General features: G+C 33.8%; 3 protein-coding genes across 3 annotated transcripts in view; all 3 read right to left on the bottom strand.

The window, feature by feature from the left end:
- Window positions 1-6,490: 6,490 nt before the first annotated feature.
- On the bottom strand, window positions 6,491-7,471 carry LOC106780698 (cell wall / vacuolar inhibitor of fructosidase 2). Its single transcript, XM_014668999.2, has one exon. The coding sequence runs from the start codon at window positions 7,177-7,179 to the stop codon at window positions 6,640-6,642; it is 540 nt and encodes a 179-aa protein (XP_014524485.1). The 5' UTR covers window positions 7,180-7,471; the 3' UTR covers window positions 6,491-6,639.
- Window positions 7,472-7,959: 488 nt separating this feature from the next.
- On the bottom strand, window positions 7,960-11,396 carry LOC106780687 (alcohol dehydrogenase). The gene is made up of 10 exons (XM_014668985.2): window positions 11,160-11,396; window positions 10,336-10,472; window positions 10,203-10,249; window positions 9,785-10,110; window positions 9,619-9,701; window positions 9,453-9,528; window positions 9,081-9,142; window positions 8,903-8,998; window positions 8,613-8,774; window positions 7,960-8,325 (listed from the first exon to the last, which is right to left on the bottom strand). Exons 1-10 carry the CDS (start codon window positions 11,386-11,388, stop codon window positions 8,209-8,211), a joined length of 1,335 nt encoding a protein of 444 aa, XP_014524471.2. The 5' UTR covers window positions 11,389-11,396; the 3' UTR covers window positions 7,960-8,208.
- A 1,611-nt stretch (window positions 11,397-13,007) lies between these two features.
- The window catches only part of LOC106780714 (probable inactive ATP-dependent zinc metalloprotease FTSHI 4, chloroplastic), a 16,126-nt gene continuing 11,057 nt past the window's right edge, over window positions 13,008-18,076 (bottom strand). Inside the window, exons 6-17 of the mRNA XM_014669027.2 lie at window positions 16,631-16,705; window positions 16,440-16,565; window positions 16,228-16,337; window positions 16,071-16,149; window positions 15,827-15,964; window positions 15,631-15,742; window positions 14,940-15,103; window positions 14,724-14,829; window positions 14,457-14,533; window positions 13,979-14,122; window positions 13,724-13,891; window positions 13,008-13,585 (exon numbers count right to left, since the gene is read on the bottom strand). Coding sequence (XP_014524513.1) covers window positions 13,748-13,891; window positions 13,979-14,122; window positions 14,457-14,533; window positions 14,724-14,829; window positions 14,940-15,103; window positions 15,631-15,742; window positions 15,827-15,964; window positions 16,071-16,149; window positions 16,228-16,337; window positions 16,440-16,565; window positions 16,631-16,705 — 1,275 coding nt within the window. The 3' untranslated portion in view covers window positions 13,008-13,585; window positions 13,724-13,747. The remainder of the gene's footprint in view (window positions 13,586-13,723; window positions 13,892-13,978; window positions 14,123-14,456; window positions 14,534-14,723; window positions 14,830-14,939; window positions 15,104-15,630; window positions 15,743-15,826; window positions 15,965-16,070; window positions 16,150-16,227; window positions 16,338-16,439; window positions 16,566-16,630; window positions 16,706-18,076) is intronic.

Here is an 18,076-nt window from a genome sequence, read left to right as displayed (position 1 = left end):
GTACACAAGCATTAACAGAATTTCAAATCAAATAACTAACTAAGTTGGATCCACTGCGCATGTAGTCGACTTAGGCACATCAGTTCAGTTTGAAAAAAATTTCAATGCAAAATCAGTCACAACATTGCTTTTGAATATTTGTGCATAGTCATGAGTTTTAATCGACTTGCTTCATAATGAAGTCGACTTAAAACTTGAAATTATGCAACACAATATAAGTTCATAAAAGTGTATGTGGTTTTCTCTTCAAAAACATATGAAATGCAATCATAAATGATGTATCAGATATAAGCTCAGTGATGGTGCATTCATATAACAAGATCAACACAAACATGTTCAATAAGATGTCATCCACAATGAGGAATAGAACATGTAACACAAAATAATACATGTGTTATTAATAATGTGTTGTCATCATCAAAAAATAGAGTGACTAGAGCACTGTGAGATTAAGGTTAGCTAAACCAGTGCTTCCCTTATCAACAATCTCAACAATCAAGAAGTTGCTTCACTCCCAACAGCAAAGACAACTTACCACAGGTAGGAGGAGAATTGTGGCTGCCATAGCCACAACAGAGGCGCGACGATAGAGGCAGAGGTGTTATGAGTGAGGCGGAGGCAATTGCACGACGATGAAGATGTTGGCAGCAGCGACGAGGCGAGAGGCGACAACAATGGCCCGCGAGGTGGCAGAAATGGCCCGCAAGGAAAACATAGCAACAATGGCAATGGCTCGCGAGGAAGATGAAAAACGGCTATTGCACAAGGAAGAAGAAGGAGAACACAAGAAAGAAGAAGAGTGGCGAAGGAAGCAGAAGAACGTGAGGCTACGAAGAAGAGAATGAACAGCGTAGGTTAAAATTTCTTTAAGTTAACCAAGTTATAGTACCTCGGTTATTAGCCCACCTGATGCCTAAGCTACTCAGAGAAAAAAAATGTCAATTCGGAATTAATTCAAACGTTTATGCCTCAATTAACACTACAACCGAAGCCTATGAACCTTTTGACACTAGCTCCCAAGGACCCGAGGCAATAATGGTTCTTTAAATTATTCACAAAAGGTGTGTCAGATCGAAAGGTCTGACTTGCAAAAAGTAGATGGAAATGGCAGACTTTTATGCTTCAGTTTCTTTTATAACTAAGGTAAAGGACCCTTTCTGCTTCGGGTGTCCTGGGATCGAGGTATAAACATTCACTATTATTACAGTTATGCCACCATGTTTTTATATGCTTCGGTTTTGATAGAGTATTGAGGTTCAAGAATCGAGTATTCAGATATGTTTGATTTGTTGCGTTTTGAGCATTAGGAATCTTGTTCTAATTACTTATATGTGTGGGGTGTTTGATTATGGTTGATATAATTTGAAGGTTTGTATCTTATGTGATTGATTGTGGTTGTGGTTTATATAATCACTATATATGAATATTGTTGTTATGATTGTGTTATCGATAGCTTACCTCATCCATGTTTATGTTTGTGTTTGTGAATGAAATTATCGATGATGATCATATAATATGTTATACGTGAGCAAAAGATGTTACAGATGTTCCAAAGGCGTGATAGACTCGAGAGAGGATGGGGAAAATCTTGGGATTTCAATTAAAGTTTTTTTTTTTACAAGTTGAGACAATTTAATTGGAGTTATTGATAATGGTTCAAAAACCATTATTTTTATACTTAAGTTTGATACAAAACACACCCTTTAATACTTAGAAACTAGCTTGAAATCATGCATTTTACTTAAGTTAGAAAATAAGAGAGTCAAAGGTGGTTTTCTTGGTTTTATGCTTGGTTTTCCTTGTTTTCGCAGGAATTTACATTAATTGAATGAAGGAAGCTGAAGTAGGAAGGACTTGGATTCAAGAGAATAAGGAAAAGTGCTTAAAGGAAGAATCGCAAGCACCGCTCAACGCAAATCCGCCGCTGAGCACCAACCTTGTGGAAGAATTCTCTGGCCAACGCCTAAGCGTTAGCACTGAGGGGAAATTAAGTGTCGCGCTCACCACTAAGCGATACCGTTGAGCGCCAGTCTCTTCAGATAGATACGGCCAAGCGCTTAAGCGCCAACGCTGAGGGGAACCATGGGTATCGCGCTCACCGTTGAGTGGTGCCACTGAGCGTTAGTCTTTTGGGTTGGGCCAGTTTCTGCTTTGTTTTAATGAAGTATAAATAGACTTGTACGACCCTTAGAGGTCATATTTTGGCAGAAGAGACGCATAAACACCTTCTTCACCCCTTGGGAAGTGGATTTTGGATGCGGGAGCTCCAATTTATCAAATCTAGGGTTTATCTTTTCATTCTTTTCATTGTTTTCATCTAGTTTCACCATTTCTATGGTGAACTAAACCTCCACTGTTGTTGGGGAAACGATGTAATCCCATTGAAACTCTCATATATTGAATTGATGCTTTGTTAATATGCTTTCTTTCATTAATTGTTAGAGTTTCTCCTCCATTATCTTTGCATGTTTTGTTTAAGACATTATTCAATAACATAATCTTTGATTTTATCTATATGGAAACATGTGGGTAGATTTAGACATGAGGGAATTCTCTCGGGAGCAATATTACCTAGACATAGGGATAGAAGGACCGATTGCCTTTAAGCTTCTGTGCGAATGTAATGCATGATCAATTGCTAGGGAGACTAGACATAATAAACTAGTAATTAGGATAAGCTCTTTTCACCAAGACATAGGGATTAGGGTAAATTAGAAAGTTGCATTAACATTAATGAAAAAGTAGAATTCGTAAATATATGAGAGCGGATTAGGATAAGTCGTAAACCCCAAAAACACCATTCATCCATATTGTTCAACTGTCAATTGATCAATCTTTTCATGTGCATGTTTAATTTTCGTTTTGCATTATAAACCCTAATTTTTGTTACTTAAGTCTTATTATAATCAAAAAAATCACACGAAAGTCTAGGCCTATGAGTCTCTAGGGAAACGATACTTGGTCTTACCACTTATTATTACTTGATACGATTCGATACGCTTGCTGAAGTCCAAACAGTTATTTCGTTCGTTATTTTGTTATTCGAAATAATGTAATTGGACAAGGTTTTTGGAACTATTATGCTTTGAATAAATTATAAATGTTTAGAAGTTAAGTTTTTGAAAAGTACATTTCCAAGCTATGAAAAATTTTGAATTTTATCGGTTTTATACTAACCCGTGACTTCTCAAAATATGGGGTGTTACATTTATACGTGGGCATATGATATTGTAGATGATCCTGAAGCATGGTAGATACATGAGATGGCAGGACAGATTTGGGTTTTCTTTAAAAGCTCTTTTGGTTTAGATTTTTAACAATGTAATTTGAAGTTATATCTATTCATTGGTTATTTAAATTATTTTTGAATAATGTAATTTAAATCATTCTTTTGGAATAAATGCAATTTAATTTGTTTTCTGCAGATTCTAAATATTGAGGTTTTTTAAAAATATGTTTACGTATTATAAGAATGTTTTTAAATATTCAGTTTTTGTAAACCTGTGGCATCCTAGAAATTGGGGTGTTACATTTTGGTATCAGAGTCAGGTTTTCGAGAAATCTTTTGGGACTTTTGGATAATGAGTCGCCTAGCTTTTATAGTGTGATTATGTGAATTGCATGTGTATGAGTATAATTGTGTGAATTTGGTATTCTTAAGAATTACTGTGTGAAAAATTTACATGTTTTATTTAGTGATATTGTTGTTTGTGCATAAGACAACAAGTAATTGGTCCTATAGGCCTTGATCCATCCAAGTAAAAGCCTATAAAAAAGTAAGTATAAATAGCACAATTTACAAAGTATGTTAATTTTAGTTAACATATTGCTTATTGACATAAGACTCTAACTTGAAAATCAAAGCATCTTCTACCTATATAATCCTTTTTCATCTTAGAGAGAACAAGTATTAAAAAGAAAGACAAATACTTTGGGAATTAAAAATTGAAAATATTTAAAGAATTTTTAAAAATCTTTACAAAATACATATTCGGGTTCTTTAAAAACAAAATCCAAATATAAAAAGTTGTTGGTGTTGAAATTTATTTGTGTAACGTAGGTGTTGAAGTGTACTTTGGTTCTGCATGCCATAGGCAACAAACTTTTAGCATAGTATTTAACAATGTTTATTGATTGAGGATGCAATTATATATGATTTGCATGTTTTTAGTAACCTAGTTGACAATCTCTCACATAAATGAATTGCATGGTTTTCTTAAGATATTTTAAAGAGTAATAATATCATGACACATTTTTACATTCATTTGACATAGAATATAAGGGTAAAATAGTCTTAAAAGTGTAAAGTTTTGTAGTTTTTAAAAAAAAGAAGAAAGTAAAAAGTAAGTAAAAATAATATCAAATGAATGTAAAAAATACATATGTGTCAAAGAATATTTTTTTTATTCTAAAAGCAAAGGTAAAAGACAAATTGAGCTCAAATAAATCAATTCAATTTTTTATAAATATTTCAATCAACTTCTAAGATCTTTAGATTCTTTACAAGGAGAATAGAGGCAAAACTTCCACAAGCTTTCACTGGGATATCTATTTGTGATACAATAACTTTGAAACAATGATTAAACCTTTTTCATAATTTCTTTAGTTGACTATGACCTATGCACAATAATCTCTCAAATAATTCATACACTTTCATCAGTGGGAGATGAATTATTTGAACAATCCTTATCCACCTTTTTGGCAGCACTAAATAGCTGTACCCAAACAAATGGGCAAGCGTTGTACAAAACATGCAAAATTAACATAATAGCTTAATTATTCATCTATTATAGCAAATCAAAGTTCAGACATCAAATTTTTAAATGTTACCTAAATTTTTTAACTTCTATAATTTTTACAAATACTAAATTTTATATATTTTAACTCTTTAGTTGAATGTGTTCTTTTAGGATTCCTTTTAACAGTGCTAATAAACAACTTCAACAACTCCTAACTTTATTTAATAGCCTTTACTTTGTCACCATTATTAAAATAAAACATATTAACTTTTAAATAACATAAGAAACCAGAATTTAGTACATTTATATTATTACTTTTAAAGCGTTAATCATAATTAAAATATGTATGACTTTTAAGATAATAACTACAAAAAACTAAAGAATTTAACATATATAGCAATTAGTGATAAAATAATAACACTTTTTTATATTATTAATACATATACTATTTCCTCGAAAAATATATGATAATAAGAGTTTCAAGAAGAAGAATAGAAATCATGTGTCATTGAAGATGGTCTTCTAAAGGTTGAGATGCCTCTTTCATACTATAAATATTTCCAGACAATGAAGTTGAATTTTTTATTTCTCTAATTCAATGGTAATCACCAAATGTTAGATATGAATTCAGTTCCCATACTTAACCTTTTCTATTAATATATATATATATATATATATATATATATATATATATATATATATATATATATATATATATATATATATATACACACACAAACAAAATTAAATAAATGTAATATTATTTCTTTGAAATAAGGTAAGGAAATGAGTGAATAAATGTTTACCATGTGATACAATTTTTAACCTCTATTAGAGAAATTTTTATGATATTTGTTTTACTTGAAACTAAAAAGAATGAGGGAAGTTTATTTCCCTTTTAACCAAAAGAAAGGATGAGTGAAACATATTAGAAATGTAGTGTGAGATCATTTATTTCTTTTTGAAAATTACATTCTAACATCAAAGTCAAAGAATTTTTTTTTTTTGTGCTTTTCAGTTATTTAAATTATTTTTTCATTGATGTTGTTATTAAACATTATTTAATTTCACTCGAGTCTCAATTTCTTTTTGTCACAAAACATATCAAGCAATCCACAAACTATGATGTTTTTTTTATTGAGATCCAAAGAACAATACTATTAATTTGGTATGAGTGTGTGAGAAGTGTGAGATATGTGTTATAACTCATGTTGATTATATATTGCATGTAAAGTTTTCAATTTTCTATATTTTGATTTAAAAAGGGATTGAGAAAAAAGTTCATCACCTTACCTAGATTCTGATTCTGTCTTGTAACTTTATAAACAATCAGGACAATATAAATAGATTTCATAGGGTGTAACTTCTAACTCTTATCTTTTATTGTGTCTTGTATACATCAATTGTCAAATCTTCAACATACACAACCGGAATTTGATTTAAAAGAACTTCAGATTCTCATTGCATATTCCGTTTTCAAGTATGGAAAAAGTTATTTTTGACTAAATATATGAGGATACCATTTTACTCTTATTAAGATATATATGTAAATAAAATATATGATGCTGATAATTTGTATATAGAATTTTTAAAATCTATACGTATATAACATAAACATGGTTGAAATGGTTGAAATATTATTTTGTTTGTATATATACATGTGCATTGCAACTGTTTTGAAACTAAAAGAATGTTAAACTTTACTTTCTCAAATTTAGTTGCTCCATAAATAAATACGTTAAGATGATTAGTTAAATCCAAATAAACTAATCCTTCTATGTCTAATTATATTATACCAAGAACATAACAAGATACAAAGTTGCCAAACTTAACAACAGAGATATAGTATAACTGACACGGTTTGCAGAACAAAGCGGAAGCTACAGTGAAATGTATAAACCTACCAATCAAGATTATCTATAATCCCCATTGCCACATCACATATATGCTTCAAACCATCTTCTCTACGAGCAAGATCTAGAGGATAACTCAAAGCAGGGTACCGTTTGAAAGCGTTGTGACAAGCATTTGGGTAATCTTTGGCAGCAGTTATGTGCATGTAAGCATAGTCATAAGCCTCATTGAGCAAATCCTGCACTGAAGCTTGGAGAGCATCACCAGCATATGTGTACTTATCTGCACACTCCTTGATGACCCTTTTCAAGGTTGTGTTGTTGGAGGGGCTAAGTAACTTGGAAGACAGGTAGGAAGAAGTGGAGGTGGCATTGCTCATTCCGATTCCAATCATAATCACAGCTAGGCCTTTAGGATCTGCGTTTGGACTACTTGGATCCGATTTGAGGGAAGAGAAGCATAGATTGTAGTACTTGGTGTTCTTGCAAGTTCTCTTGATCAAAGTGGCATCTCCATTCACACAAGCATGTTGATGAGGGTATGCCAGAAAGAGGAGAAACAGGAGGAAGAAGATCTTAGAAGCCATTATAGAGTAAGGGAGGGTGTTGGTATCTTGAGATTTTCTGAGGGGGAGGGGTGAAAAGAGAGAAGACAATTCATATATAGAAAAGTGGGGCAATAAACTCAAGAAGTAGAGTTATATGATTCCTTTCTTCTTAAGATCTTATTTAGATCTGCTTTGTCTTGTGTTTTCATGATTACATGAATACTTTACTTTAATCTTTTGGTTTGTAAGGGTAAGGGTATTTGAAATTATCACAATATTTTATATATTGAACAAAACAGATGTACACGGTTTGATCAAGTGTCACGTGATAAGCCCTGTTCATGAAAGAATCTCTTTTACTATGAAATAATTTTCTGCTTTTAAGTATAGTTTTTTGGGGGATAGTCTTAAGTTGTCAAAACGAGTTGGTTTTTTCTTCTTGTATTTACTATACTCTTGATAGATTCAAGGCTTTATTTGGAAGGTAGAAAGTATGCTACTCATAATGTTATTGTTGTCTGCTAGCAAACATTTTATAGCCTAGAGTCACGGGTCATAAACCAACAAGAATTTAGACTCTCAAACCAATATAAGCATGGTTTGAAATGTTTCTGCTTTGGCAATACATAGTGAATTTGGCTACTGCAGAAGCTTTAGCTTCCAATTATTGGGTTCCTTTTACAGAAGTAAAAAGTAACAAAACTTTTATGCTTAGTGACTCCACTTTATTGAAAGTTAAATTTCCTAGCATAGAAAGCTGTAATAAACTCATACTAGGTAATATTAAGATTCTAGAGATTTTCAATACACTGTTCCAACTTAAGATTATCATCTTCAATTCCACTCAACTGCAATGTCTAAAATATATACTTGTCCAAAAATACAGCAATACATGAGTCGTTTGTTTATTCTGTATAAACATGATATTTACATAAGTATAAACTTTCCCATGAAATTTAAAGCAAACTTATGAAGACTGTTTCGTTACCATAAACACAGCTAAATACAAGCTCAATTATAATTTATTTGTTTGTTTTCCACCACTCAAAGTAGTTGTTTGAATAAATTCTATGCAGTCATGCGGATTATGCAACGCAGGCCCTCCCCTTTGAGCATATATTCAAAGGCTTTGTTGATTTCAGAGAAAGGTACTTCATGGGTGATAAATTTCTCCAGTTCAAGTTCCTGTCACATTCGAAACAATAAAGAAGAAAAGGAGCAAGTTTCTAAGTCAGTAGCAGTTGCAAAAGGTTGACATGAGGTATCAGAAGAAAAAGAAAAGGAAGTTTCCCTGAAAAGCTATGAGAAAAGATTGACAATACATATTTTTGAGTGTCTAAATCCAACAACAGGGCTATTTAGTCAACGAAAGCTACTTTTCACACAATACCCTCTACATCTCCAATCTCAACTAATGTGTGGATGCATGTAAAATTCAAACATTGATCTTATTCATGATGTAACTCACTGACCTTTTTCATGTACATCTCGACCACTGCTGGGAGGTCAGAACGTGGTTTATAGTTGCCAAAGAAAGTACCCTTGAGAGTCTTTTCGTTTAGGACATTGATTGGATGGGTTCTGAAAGCATCATCTTTGTTTGGCACACCAACAAGTACAGCTACACCCCATCCCTAAAGAGTTATACCGAGGAAATCAGAATGAGAATTTAGGACTTAGCGTTTGAAGACATCCATTGATACACTGCAGTTAAAATAATGGAAAAATCAAATGATTTGAGAAGAAGCTTGAGGAACATTACATCGTGCACACATTCAAATGCTGAGATCATAGCATTGATACTTCCAGTACACTCAACACTTCGGTCCACTCCCCCGTCAGTCATTTCAACAATCACCTGAAATGCATTAAAGAGATTCAAGTAAGTGTAAAAGATGTGTATAGTTTCATGACTGGTCAGTTAGTAGTAGGTGACAAACCTCTTGAACTGACTTGTCATAACCTTTTGGATTCACAAACTCAGTAACTCCAAACTTCTTAGCTGTAGACATAAACAAGCACATTCAGAACACAATCAATGCAAAGTTATTTGAAGTTTTTGATGTATCAGGGTCCTCAATAGCAAGCTGATTCAGGTGCTTATGAAAATGTTTGAAGAAATTGATCAATTAACCATATATTTAACAAATTCTTATTAAAAGTGAGTATATCAAGCTTATCAGAATAAGCTAAAAGGAGATTTTAGAAATATGATAAGCATCTTTCATGAGTACAAATAAACTCTTCCAAGTTCGTGTGTAATGTGAGTGCATGTGTGTGGGCGTACAAGGTTTTCTTTCTGTTTCACTCACCTTCAGCAAATCTATTGGAATTCAAGTCAACCCCAATTATCCTGGAAGCACCAGCAAGTCTAGCTCCCTCGGCAGCCTGCAGAAAATGTAACAGCAAAAACATTTACTAAGCAGAGATAGATGCACCAAAATTTCATTTCATTTTGGAAGAGGCAAGGCAACTCACAGCAAGTCCCACAGCTCCCAATCCAAATATAGCTACTGATGAACCTTTTCTTGGTTTTGCAACATTCAATGTTGCACCAAGACCTTCAATAAGAAAACCAATGATATAGTTAATTGAAAGAGAAAATTTACAAATGACTAAAAGAGCAGAATGTAGTTATTCCAACCTGTTGAGATTCCACAGCTCAGAACACAAACTTTGTCTAGTGGGGCAGTGGGGTTGATCTTGGCAACGCAGCCAACATGGACTACAGTGTATTCACTGAAAGTGGAGGTTCCAACAAAGTGGTATATTGGTTGTCCATTGATTGAAAACCTTGACTTGCCATCATTCAGCATCACTCCACGGTCAGTGTTAATCCTTAGGAGGTCACACATGTTACTTTCCTCTGATTTGCAGTGATCACACTCCTTGCACTCCCCTGTGAACACTGGAAGCACGTGATCACCAGGCTTGAGATCTGTCACGCCCTCACCAACACTTTCCACGATTCTGAAAGCAAAGAAAAGAAAAAGTTTAAAACAAAAGATCAAATTTGAGATTAAGAAAGATGCTGTTGTTTTTCAAATGGAAAGTGGGCATACCCTCCTGCTTCATGACCAAATATCCGTGGAAATAGAGGTGTCTGTCCCTGTAAAACATTCAATCTAACAATTTCAACATATGTTCAGTTATACTTAGAATACTACTATTATTTACAAATTAACCATTGATTACCTTGGCTTCCCAGAAGTAGACATCAGTGTGACAGAGTGAGGTGAACAAGATCTTCAGACGAACTTCATTAGCCTGTGGTGGAGCTACCTCAATTTCCTCTATCACCAGTGGTTTTCCGGCTTCCCATGCCACCGCAGCTGCAATGCAGCATTTTTAATCAATTCATGCATGATCAAGGTTATAAGTTGAAGTCGCATCACTTGTTTTAGGGATAAGTAGTCTTTTTAAGTAATTTCTTATACTACTTAATCACTAAAAGTTACAAAAAAGGGTCATATTATTAGTATTATGAAGAAGCAGATAAGACCAATGCATGCAACGCAATTGAAGAAAGTTGATAGTTGCATGGCTCAACAGGAACGAACAACCCGGAAAGCATACGAGGAAAAAACACTTTGGAAGACTCATAATTGGGGAAAATGAAAGTGGAGAAAGAAAATCACAACTGAGATACACAGAAATTTTGTAATCTATTGTGTAATGCATGCTAAATTTCATTGATGGCCACCTTAAACTAGTGTAGATGAATGAAACTCCTCTAACTATAGAGTATAAAGTGAGAGGTTAAAATCTTTAACTAAAGTACATACATTTTCATAAACCAATAAGATTTTCAATTGTTGATTATCTATTCAATGAATATAATTATACTCTTTACTGTAATATCCAAAGTAAATACTCCACAGATAACTCTTAGTATAGGCATGCATTCTGGAAAAGCAATGAATGGATATTTAGTTAGACCATTTGCGCAGTAAAAACTACAGCAAGAAATAAAATAAAAACGTTGCAACAGCTACAGTTGTATATATGCAACAAAATACCTTTACACTTTATGACTTTTCCAGCAGTAGTTGAAACCATTTTCTTTGCTTTTAAACTCCTTGGTTGACTTTTGATTAGTAATGACTTACACAGAACACACAAGCACTTGTCTTTTTCAATGTGCAGAAACTGGTTGGTTTCTGTGGAATATATATAGTGCACCAACGAAGAAGAATTGTCATCTACGAGGTTTAAAATTATCAAAACAGTAAGAGAAAGAAAAACCATGGAATCCACTGATTTTGGTTCCCTTGACTAATAGCACAAGCTTACAAGCAGCGGCGCCTTTGCTCTTTCTTTTTAATTCTACAGTCTGGTTTGTGGTGGTTGAACTTTATGTGTGATATAATAACAAACCAAATTGCATTGTACAACTTGTAAAACTTCAATTCTAGAGGTTTCAATTGGATAGGAATTGAACAAGTCAACTAGGTGGGGACTTAAGAGAATATATAACACAACATTAGACCCAACTTGTAAGGTTGCTAGTTACAAATCATAGTTGACTTTACTATGTGAAATATACAAAACCAATACCACACTTGAATTGGTGATAGCACTAATCACAAGATAACTATTTGAACTTGCCTTCAAATGCTAAATTCCTTTCATGGTACGTCAAGTGAAAGTTTTGTTGCACTTACTTTAACTCTTCTCTCAGAAAACAGTGTCAGAAAAGAAGTGCGTCAAGAGCACAAAGATGTAAATTGTTATTAAATTTAATATGTATAAGATAAATGAACACCGACATTAGCAACAAGTTACTTTGTATTTTATTCTTACTTTTCTAGTAAGTTTGCCTAGTTGATAGATTCATGGTGTTGATTTAAGTTAAAGTTGTTTGGTAATTTTATAACATTTTAAGTTCAGAAGTTACTTTCAAATTGAAATACAATAAGTACCATATTTTTTTATCTTAGAACAATATATCAGAATAGAAAACTTGAATTTTAAAAAGGTGGAACATTAGTTAATTAATTAGTAACACTGAAAAACGCTTCGGAGATTTGAATCCCAATAGAAACATGTCCTTTGTAAAGAAATTAAGACGTTGACGGACAGCCTTACGCCTCGTAAACGTGACACTGATCAATCATGAAATTGATTTTTAACCACTTGTAATTAATCAGTTGCTGAGGCAACAGTTGAATAAAAAATGGATTTCAAATAACTTAATTAAAATGCATCAATAGGATAAAGGTATATTTTACAGCCATTAAAGGTAATTATTTTACAGTCATGTTTGAAAATCATATAATAATTTTCACTTAGTAAACAGTATAAATTAGAAATGTAATAATTAAACTCCTTAAAAAGAAACCATCTTGCAGTGGAAATATCATTTCTCTGCTTCGGCACCCGTTCTCATTTCTATGCCATAAACAATAATAATAATAATAATAATAATAATAATAATAATAATAATAATAATAAAATTAAAAAAAATAACAGCAACAACAATAAAAACTTCAAAAATAATTTTAAAAAGAACGATGTTTAACTTACTAAGAGTTCTAACAATTAATTCATCTTTATTCGTTAAATTTAATGAAAACAAAAGATGAAGATAAAGAGTTCTAACTTAATGGTCTTTTATAATAATTGCAGTTATTATTATAAGTATAAATTATAGAGTCCATCCAAACAGTGAATACATCTAGGATTCAGAAATGCATGGCACTAACTCTCCTGAATGGAGTAAGTAATAAAATGCTGAAGAGGAGGGGCTGCAAGGTATTGCATGGAATCATGGATGTGTATCCAAGGCAATCTTCAAATCCTCAACTCAACAAAAAGTAAGATGAATATCAATGTCAGGAATTATTTTATACGAAGGCTACTGAATTAAAAAAAACATAGAGTACTAATATTGGCACACCACTTTTGGTATACATCACTAAACTTTCACATCATATCTAATGTGGAATGTCTACATGAGCTAAACTGTCGTCTGCAGAGCATGGTAGGTTATCCAAAATTTCATGTAAAGGAAAAGTGGTGCAACAATTTTACCACTTTAATTTACCATTAAAGAGAACGATTACAAAGTAACTATTGAAACATGAGGGATAATTACAATGTGGGTAGCAAAGCCTTTCACGTAACAGCTCACACAAAAACCCTCAGAGCTCCATCTGTGGCAAAAAGGTTTCGCGTACAAAAAATGGAATTATTTGAATATTTATAAGTACCCTTCAGCTTGGTCAAGAATATATCAATCTTCCTTTTGATGATATGCATCCAAGGTTGATATTCATATTGAAAAAGAACTGTGGGCAAGGGCAGCTTCTCAAAGAAAAGGGCAGCACGAAGTTTTACAGTGCAAATTAGATCAGATGAGAGAAAACATGCGTACTTAGTTTGACCCGTTGTTGATATTTCTGGACATGATTGATTATGTTCTTTTCCCATTAAATAGATGCATCTGTAAATGACAATTGATGTTAAATAAAGCATGCTCCAATTGTCACCTTATTCATTTACTCCCCACAACCAAAACCAAAACCAAAATTATGAACTCTAGAGATAATTGAAGTTGGAACATAACTAAACGCTAACAAACCTGTATATCAAATTTAAGTTCCTCTCAAAGAAAATGGCTTGCCATTAGAAGTTGTGGCTTTTCCTTCTCCTCTTCGATCACTTTTGTAGCTTCATCTTTAATGTTTTGAACCTTTTTATCCCAGATATCATCTACTAGTTTCCAAGTTTCATCACTAACACTTTGTGTCTACGGTAAAACGAAGGAAAAATGAAAGAGCACAAATCAGCTGTATGACAAACTATGGAACCTTATATAAAAGGCTTCGAATTGTACCTCTGTAGGGCGAGGTGCCCCAAAGGTCGAAAATCCAACGTTGCCAGGTGCAAATGTAACCCTTCCAGGAAGACTGATCCCATGGATTCCCCATCGTCCAGCATAAATCAGTGCTCCATATTCATCAACTTGTCTGACAGGAGGCTAAACAAGACTCGGAAAAAAAAAATTGAATCTCAAAAGATTATACTTTATTCAACCAAGAATATTGATATTAAAAAAAAAAAAGAAAGATTGGGGATAGGGCCTGCCATACAAAAACTTTGTAATGCGTTAAAATTTCAATAAATACAAGTAATAAATATCTGCCAAATCACTTCATCAAATGTGAGAATACCTCCAAATCATGCATTAAATACCAAATATTGTATCATTAGGAAATCTCAATCTCACACACAAGCACAAGTATAACAATGTTAATGGCTGGCAAATGAAAAACCATGACAACGTGCTGCTCCACTTTAGTTCATGATCTAACCTGAGCTACACGAGGAGCACTCTTATAGATGTCCCAAATCTCCTCAGCTTCGATTTTACCCTTTTCAAGCAAAATATCTGCAAAACAAGTAAGCATGTAGCATTTTTTCCTGTGCACCCTCTTCATGTGAAAGTATTAATAATTGCCAAGTAATGCAATACAGTAAAGGTTAATTTCTAAAAGCAGGTCTCGATTATCATGAACTAAATAAATACCAGTAAGAGATGGTTCATTGGTTAACAAAAAAATCTCACGAGAGAACCAGACCTGTGATTGTCTCAACTGCCAAATGGTATTCTTTTAGCACCGATGAGCACTTCTCAGTAGCATAACGCATATACTCATCTCTAAGCGCTTCAAGCTTCATTGCAAGCTGTATAAAATGTTCAACATGAGTTGTTATACAACTATACTCCTCAAACATTTCTGTTAAGGGAAAAAAAAGTGTATTAAAGCACAAGCCGTTAGTTCCCATTAACATACATTGGGCACAAGATCACTATAGTTTTTGTAATATGCTTTCCCAAAAGCAGTCATTCCAGTCTGCAGAATCAAAAACTCTGCACGCCTTGAAGCTTCTAATGTTGCCTTTGCCGAGATCCAACACATGTTGTCAATCCCAAACATCTCCTCCTCAATTACTCTTGCTACAAACAAATTGTAATATGCAAAAGAACTCAATAACCAAAGTACATATCTTAGATAATCAACTTGTGGCTAACTACAGGATGTTCTTTGTATTCTTCTGTTAAAGAGTATACGAAATACAAATTTAAGTTTACATTAAGAACCTTGCCTCTGCTGGTTTTCACGAGCAAAATAATTTATTGTACACTGGAGGTTAACATGTTGAACTCACTGCTAGCATCCTTATAAATTCATCAAAACCAATCATTTATACAGGAGATAAAACATTTTATATAAATTGGGTGCCATAATAAAAAGCAAAAGGGCATTACTAACCAAAAAAATCTTTTGAACAACAGTGACAGAGTATCACAACACCGCCCCCATACCACTAATTTTCATTTAATCTAGTATGATTATTATTCAAGAAACAGAATATGTAATGTTTTAAACATCAATATCTAAATGATGAAAGTCAAATAAATGAAAGTACTATCAGATTGCAAATAAGACTTTCCAAAATGCCCTGAAACTAAAAACAACTTACGAGCACAAGCACGGACTATAGAGTTTATGTAATCTGATTTCCTTGCAAAAACCTGACCAGAAATTTCAGTATAACGCATATTTGGCTGGCTACGGATAGAACTTATATCAGTCTGCAAAAGATAAACACCCAATAACACAGTTGAAATAATAATGTATCCACAAACACATGGAACTTTCTATAAAACAGAAATGACCTCTAAAAAAGGACGATGGGGCTCAGGAAAATAACATGCAAGAACAGCAACAGCTGCTTCTCTGTATGCCAATCTAAGTTTTAATTCTTCAGGAATATCAGTACTATCCTCTTGCCCAGTTTCAAATGTTCCTTTTTGCTGCAAATCCATAAGATTTATCACATTGTAAACTTGCACCAAAGATTATTCAAAATGCCATAAATAATATTATTGCCCAGCCAGAACGAAGCTAAGAAACACCAACCCTTTTTAATGCCTCAAGCAGCTCATCTCGTCCAATGTAATCCAAATCCTTCCTAGCTGTCAAAATTCCAGCTTCATTCCTGTCAATTAGTTCAAGATAATATTAGCCGATATTCTCATGATAGACAGGTGCACCAACATCCCAAAAGATTATTTACAGTATATTTTGTAGCTCTGCCCCAGTAAAATCTTCAGTCAGCTCAGAAATTTCCTTCAGTAATGTATGTTTTTCCTCCTCTGAGCGAAAAAATTTATTCCTAGCATGCACCTAGTGTGCATTATAAAGAAATGAGAACAAAAGAAATTAAAGATGGTGAGATAGTAGAGGAAAACAAGATCAGAGGAAATAACAGTTGCAGTGGTGAAATACCTTCAAAATAGCATATCTTCCATCCTCTGATGGCAAACCTACTCTGATGATCTTGTCAAAACGACCCTTCCTCAATAAAGCAGGATCAAGAATATCCAACCTATTTGTGGCTCCTATTACCAGCACCTGAAATTCCAGTTCAGTATATCATATAACATCTATATGATCCCAGCAACCAATTAAAAACTTACTTGTGCTGTGGAAACTTTGAATCCATCCATCTCAGTCAGTATCTGAAGTAAACCTTGTTCCCTTTCAGCACCTCCCTACATAATGCAATTCCAGATGTTTCATTAGAAAAGTCGAGAGAACTAGGGAAGTAAGAAAACAATAAGCAATGTCCTAGCCTAGAAAAAAATTATGTATAGATTCTGCCAGGAACATTTTATTGACAACCTTGCATGACATAAAATCATAAAAAAAGCCCCAAGAAAAGCTCTTCAAATTACATCAGATGAATTCTAATGTCACTGTACTTCATAAAGTTTATAGTTAATAACAAAAAAATAGTACATTCTAAATATGTCTGTAATCAAAATCCGGTGCACTACAGCCAATAAATGTCACAAATCTGAAGACATGAAAATATATAGTTTTCTTTGCTATGTTAGCTACCATGTTGATACTGTCAGAATAAATTGTTAATTTTGAGCACCTGTTTAATGTGTTGTACTGTCGTATTAGTTGTGTTAGAATAGGTATTAAACATACGTGGGAAATAGATGTTTTGGAAAACTAATATATGAGTTGTACCTATCTTTGTATCTAGGCTCTAGTTTGATTTCTCTTCTTCCTTGTACTCGTTGTATCAAAATTCTATCAATATAAATTTGAGAACATATCAAGCTCTCTCAAATTAATTGTATTTTTTATATTTTTTTCAAGTTGATATCAGTACAGGTTAATTTTGCTTTGCCAATCTCTGTCCAATATATACATTGTCATTTGGTCACTATTTGCATCGTCAACAGCCATATGCTGCATTCGACCACTAGAGTTTCATCCTCCAGCAGTTGGGTCTAGTGAGCCTTGAGGAGTGTGAACCAACCTTGGTGGCCGCACATCCGAACTCTGGCCGACACACCACCATGCACCATGACCATTACAACTACCCTAGATGCATGTCTCACGCCCCACCTTCTGATGGTCAGAATCTTTCTGGACCACCATGGATTGACTTGTTCAAGCACTCAGCCAATTTCTGCCTTTTCTCTTCATTCCAGTACCATTTGGTGAAGTCTTCTAGAGTTGATCATAGTTTCTCTCACCTGAAACCCTAGATTTCTCTCTTGAAACTCTAGGTTGCCTTTTGTTTTCTCTACTTGGTCTCCCTGCCTCAACCTTGCTCAACATGTTTTCGGCGACTATCTCCTCTAACATAATTTCTACCATTGAAAAGGGAAGTTGAGGTGCTACAGGAGAGTGTCCTTGTGGTAGAGGGCATCCTCAATGTACATGTAAAAGAATGAGTCTCACCAAAGAGAATTGTTACTCTTTATGTGACACCCGGGCACTGACGAGGGCGGGGAGTGATCGCCGGTGCAAGAAGCATGGTGCAGGGGGCACGGACAAGGAGCGCCTCCTGGCAGGCTTCGAGTGGAAGGGGCACATGGACGAATCGAACATACACCGGAATG

The sequence above is a fragment of the Vigna radiata genome, unplaced genomic scaffold (assembly GCF_000741045.1).
Source record: "Vigna radiata var. radiata cultivar VC1973A unplaced genomic scaffold, Vradiata_ver6 scaffold_51, whole genome shotgun sequence".
Taxonomy (NCBI): Eukaryota; Viridiplantae; Streptophyta; class Magnoliopsida; order Fabales; family Fabaceae; genus Vigna; species Vigna radiata.
This window is presented reverse-complemented; position numbering and strand designations above follow the sequence as displayed.

Coding starts and splice junctions, on each gene's coding strand:
- LOC106780698 (XM_014668999.2), bottom strand. CDS start 7,179: ATGGCTTCTAAGATCTTCTTCCTCCTGTTTCTCCTCTTTCTGGCATAC.
- LOC106780687 (XM_014668985.2), bottom strand. CDS start 11,388: ATGGTTTTTCTTTCTCTTACTGTTTTGATAATTTTAAACCTCGTAGAT. Junction 10,250..10,335: donor TCTACTTCTGGGAAGCCAAG/GTAATCAATGGT, acceptor AATGTTTTACAG/GGACAGACACCTCTATTTCC. Junction 8,999..9,080: donor ATGACAAGTCAGTTCAAGAG/GTTTGTCACCTA, acceptor AATGCATTTCAG/GTGATTGTTGAAATGACTGA.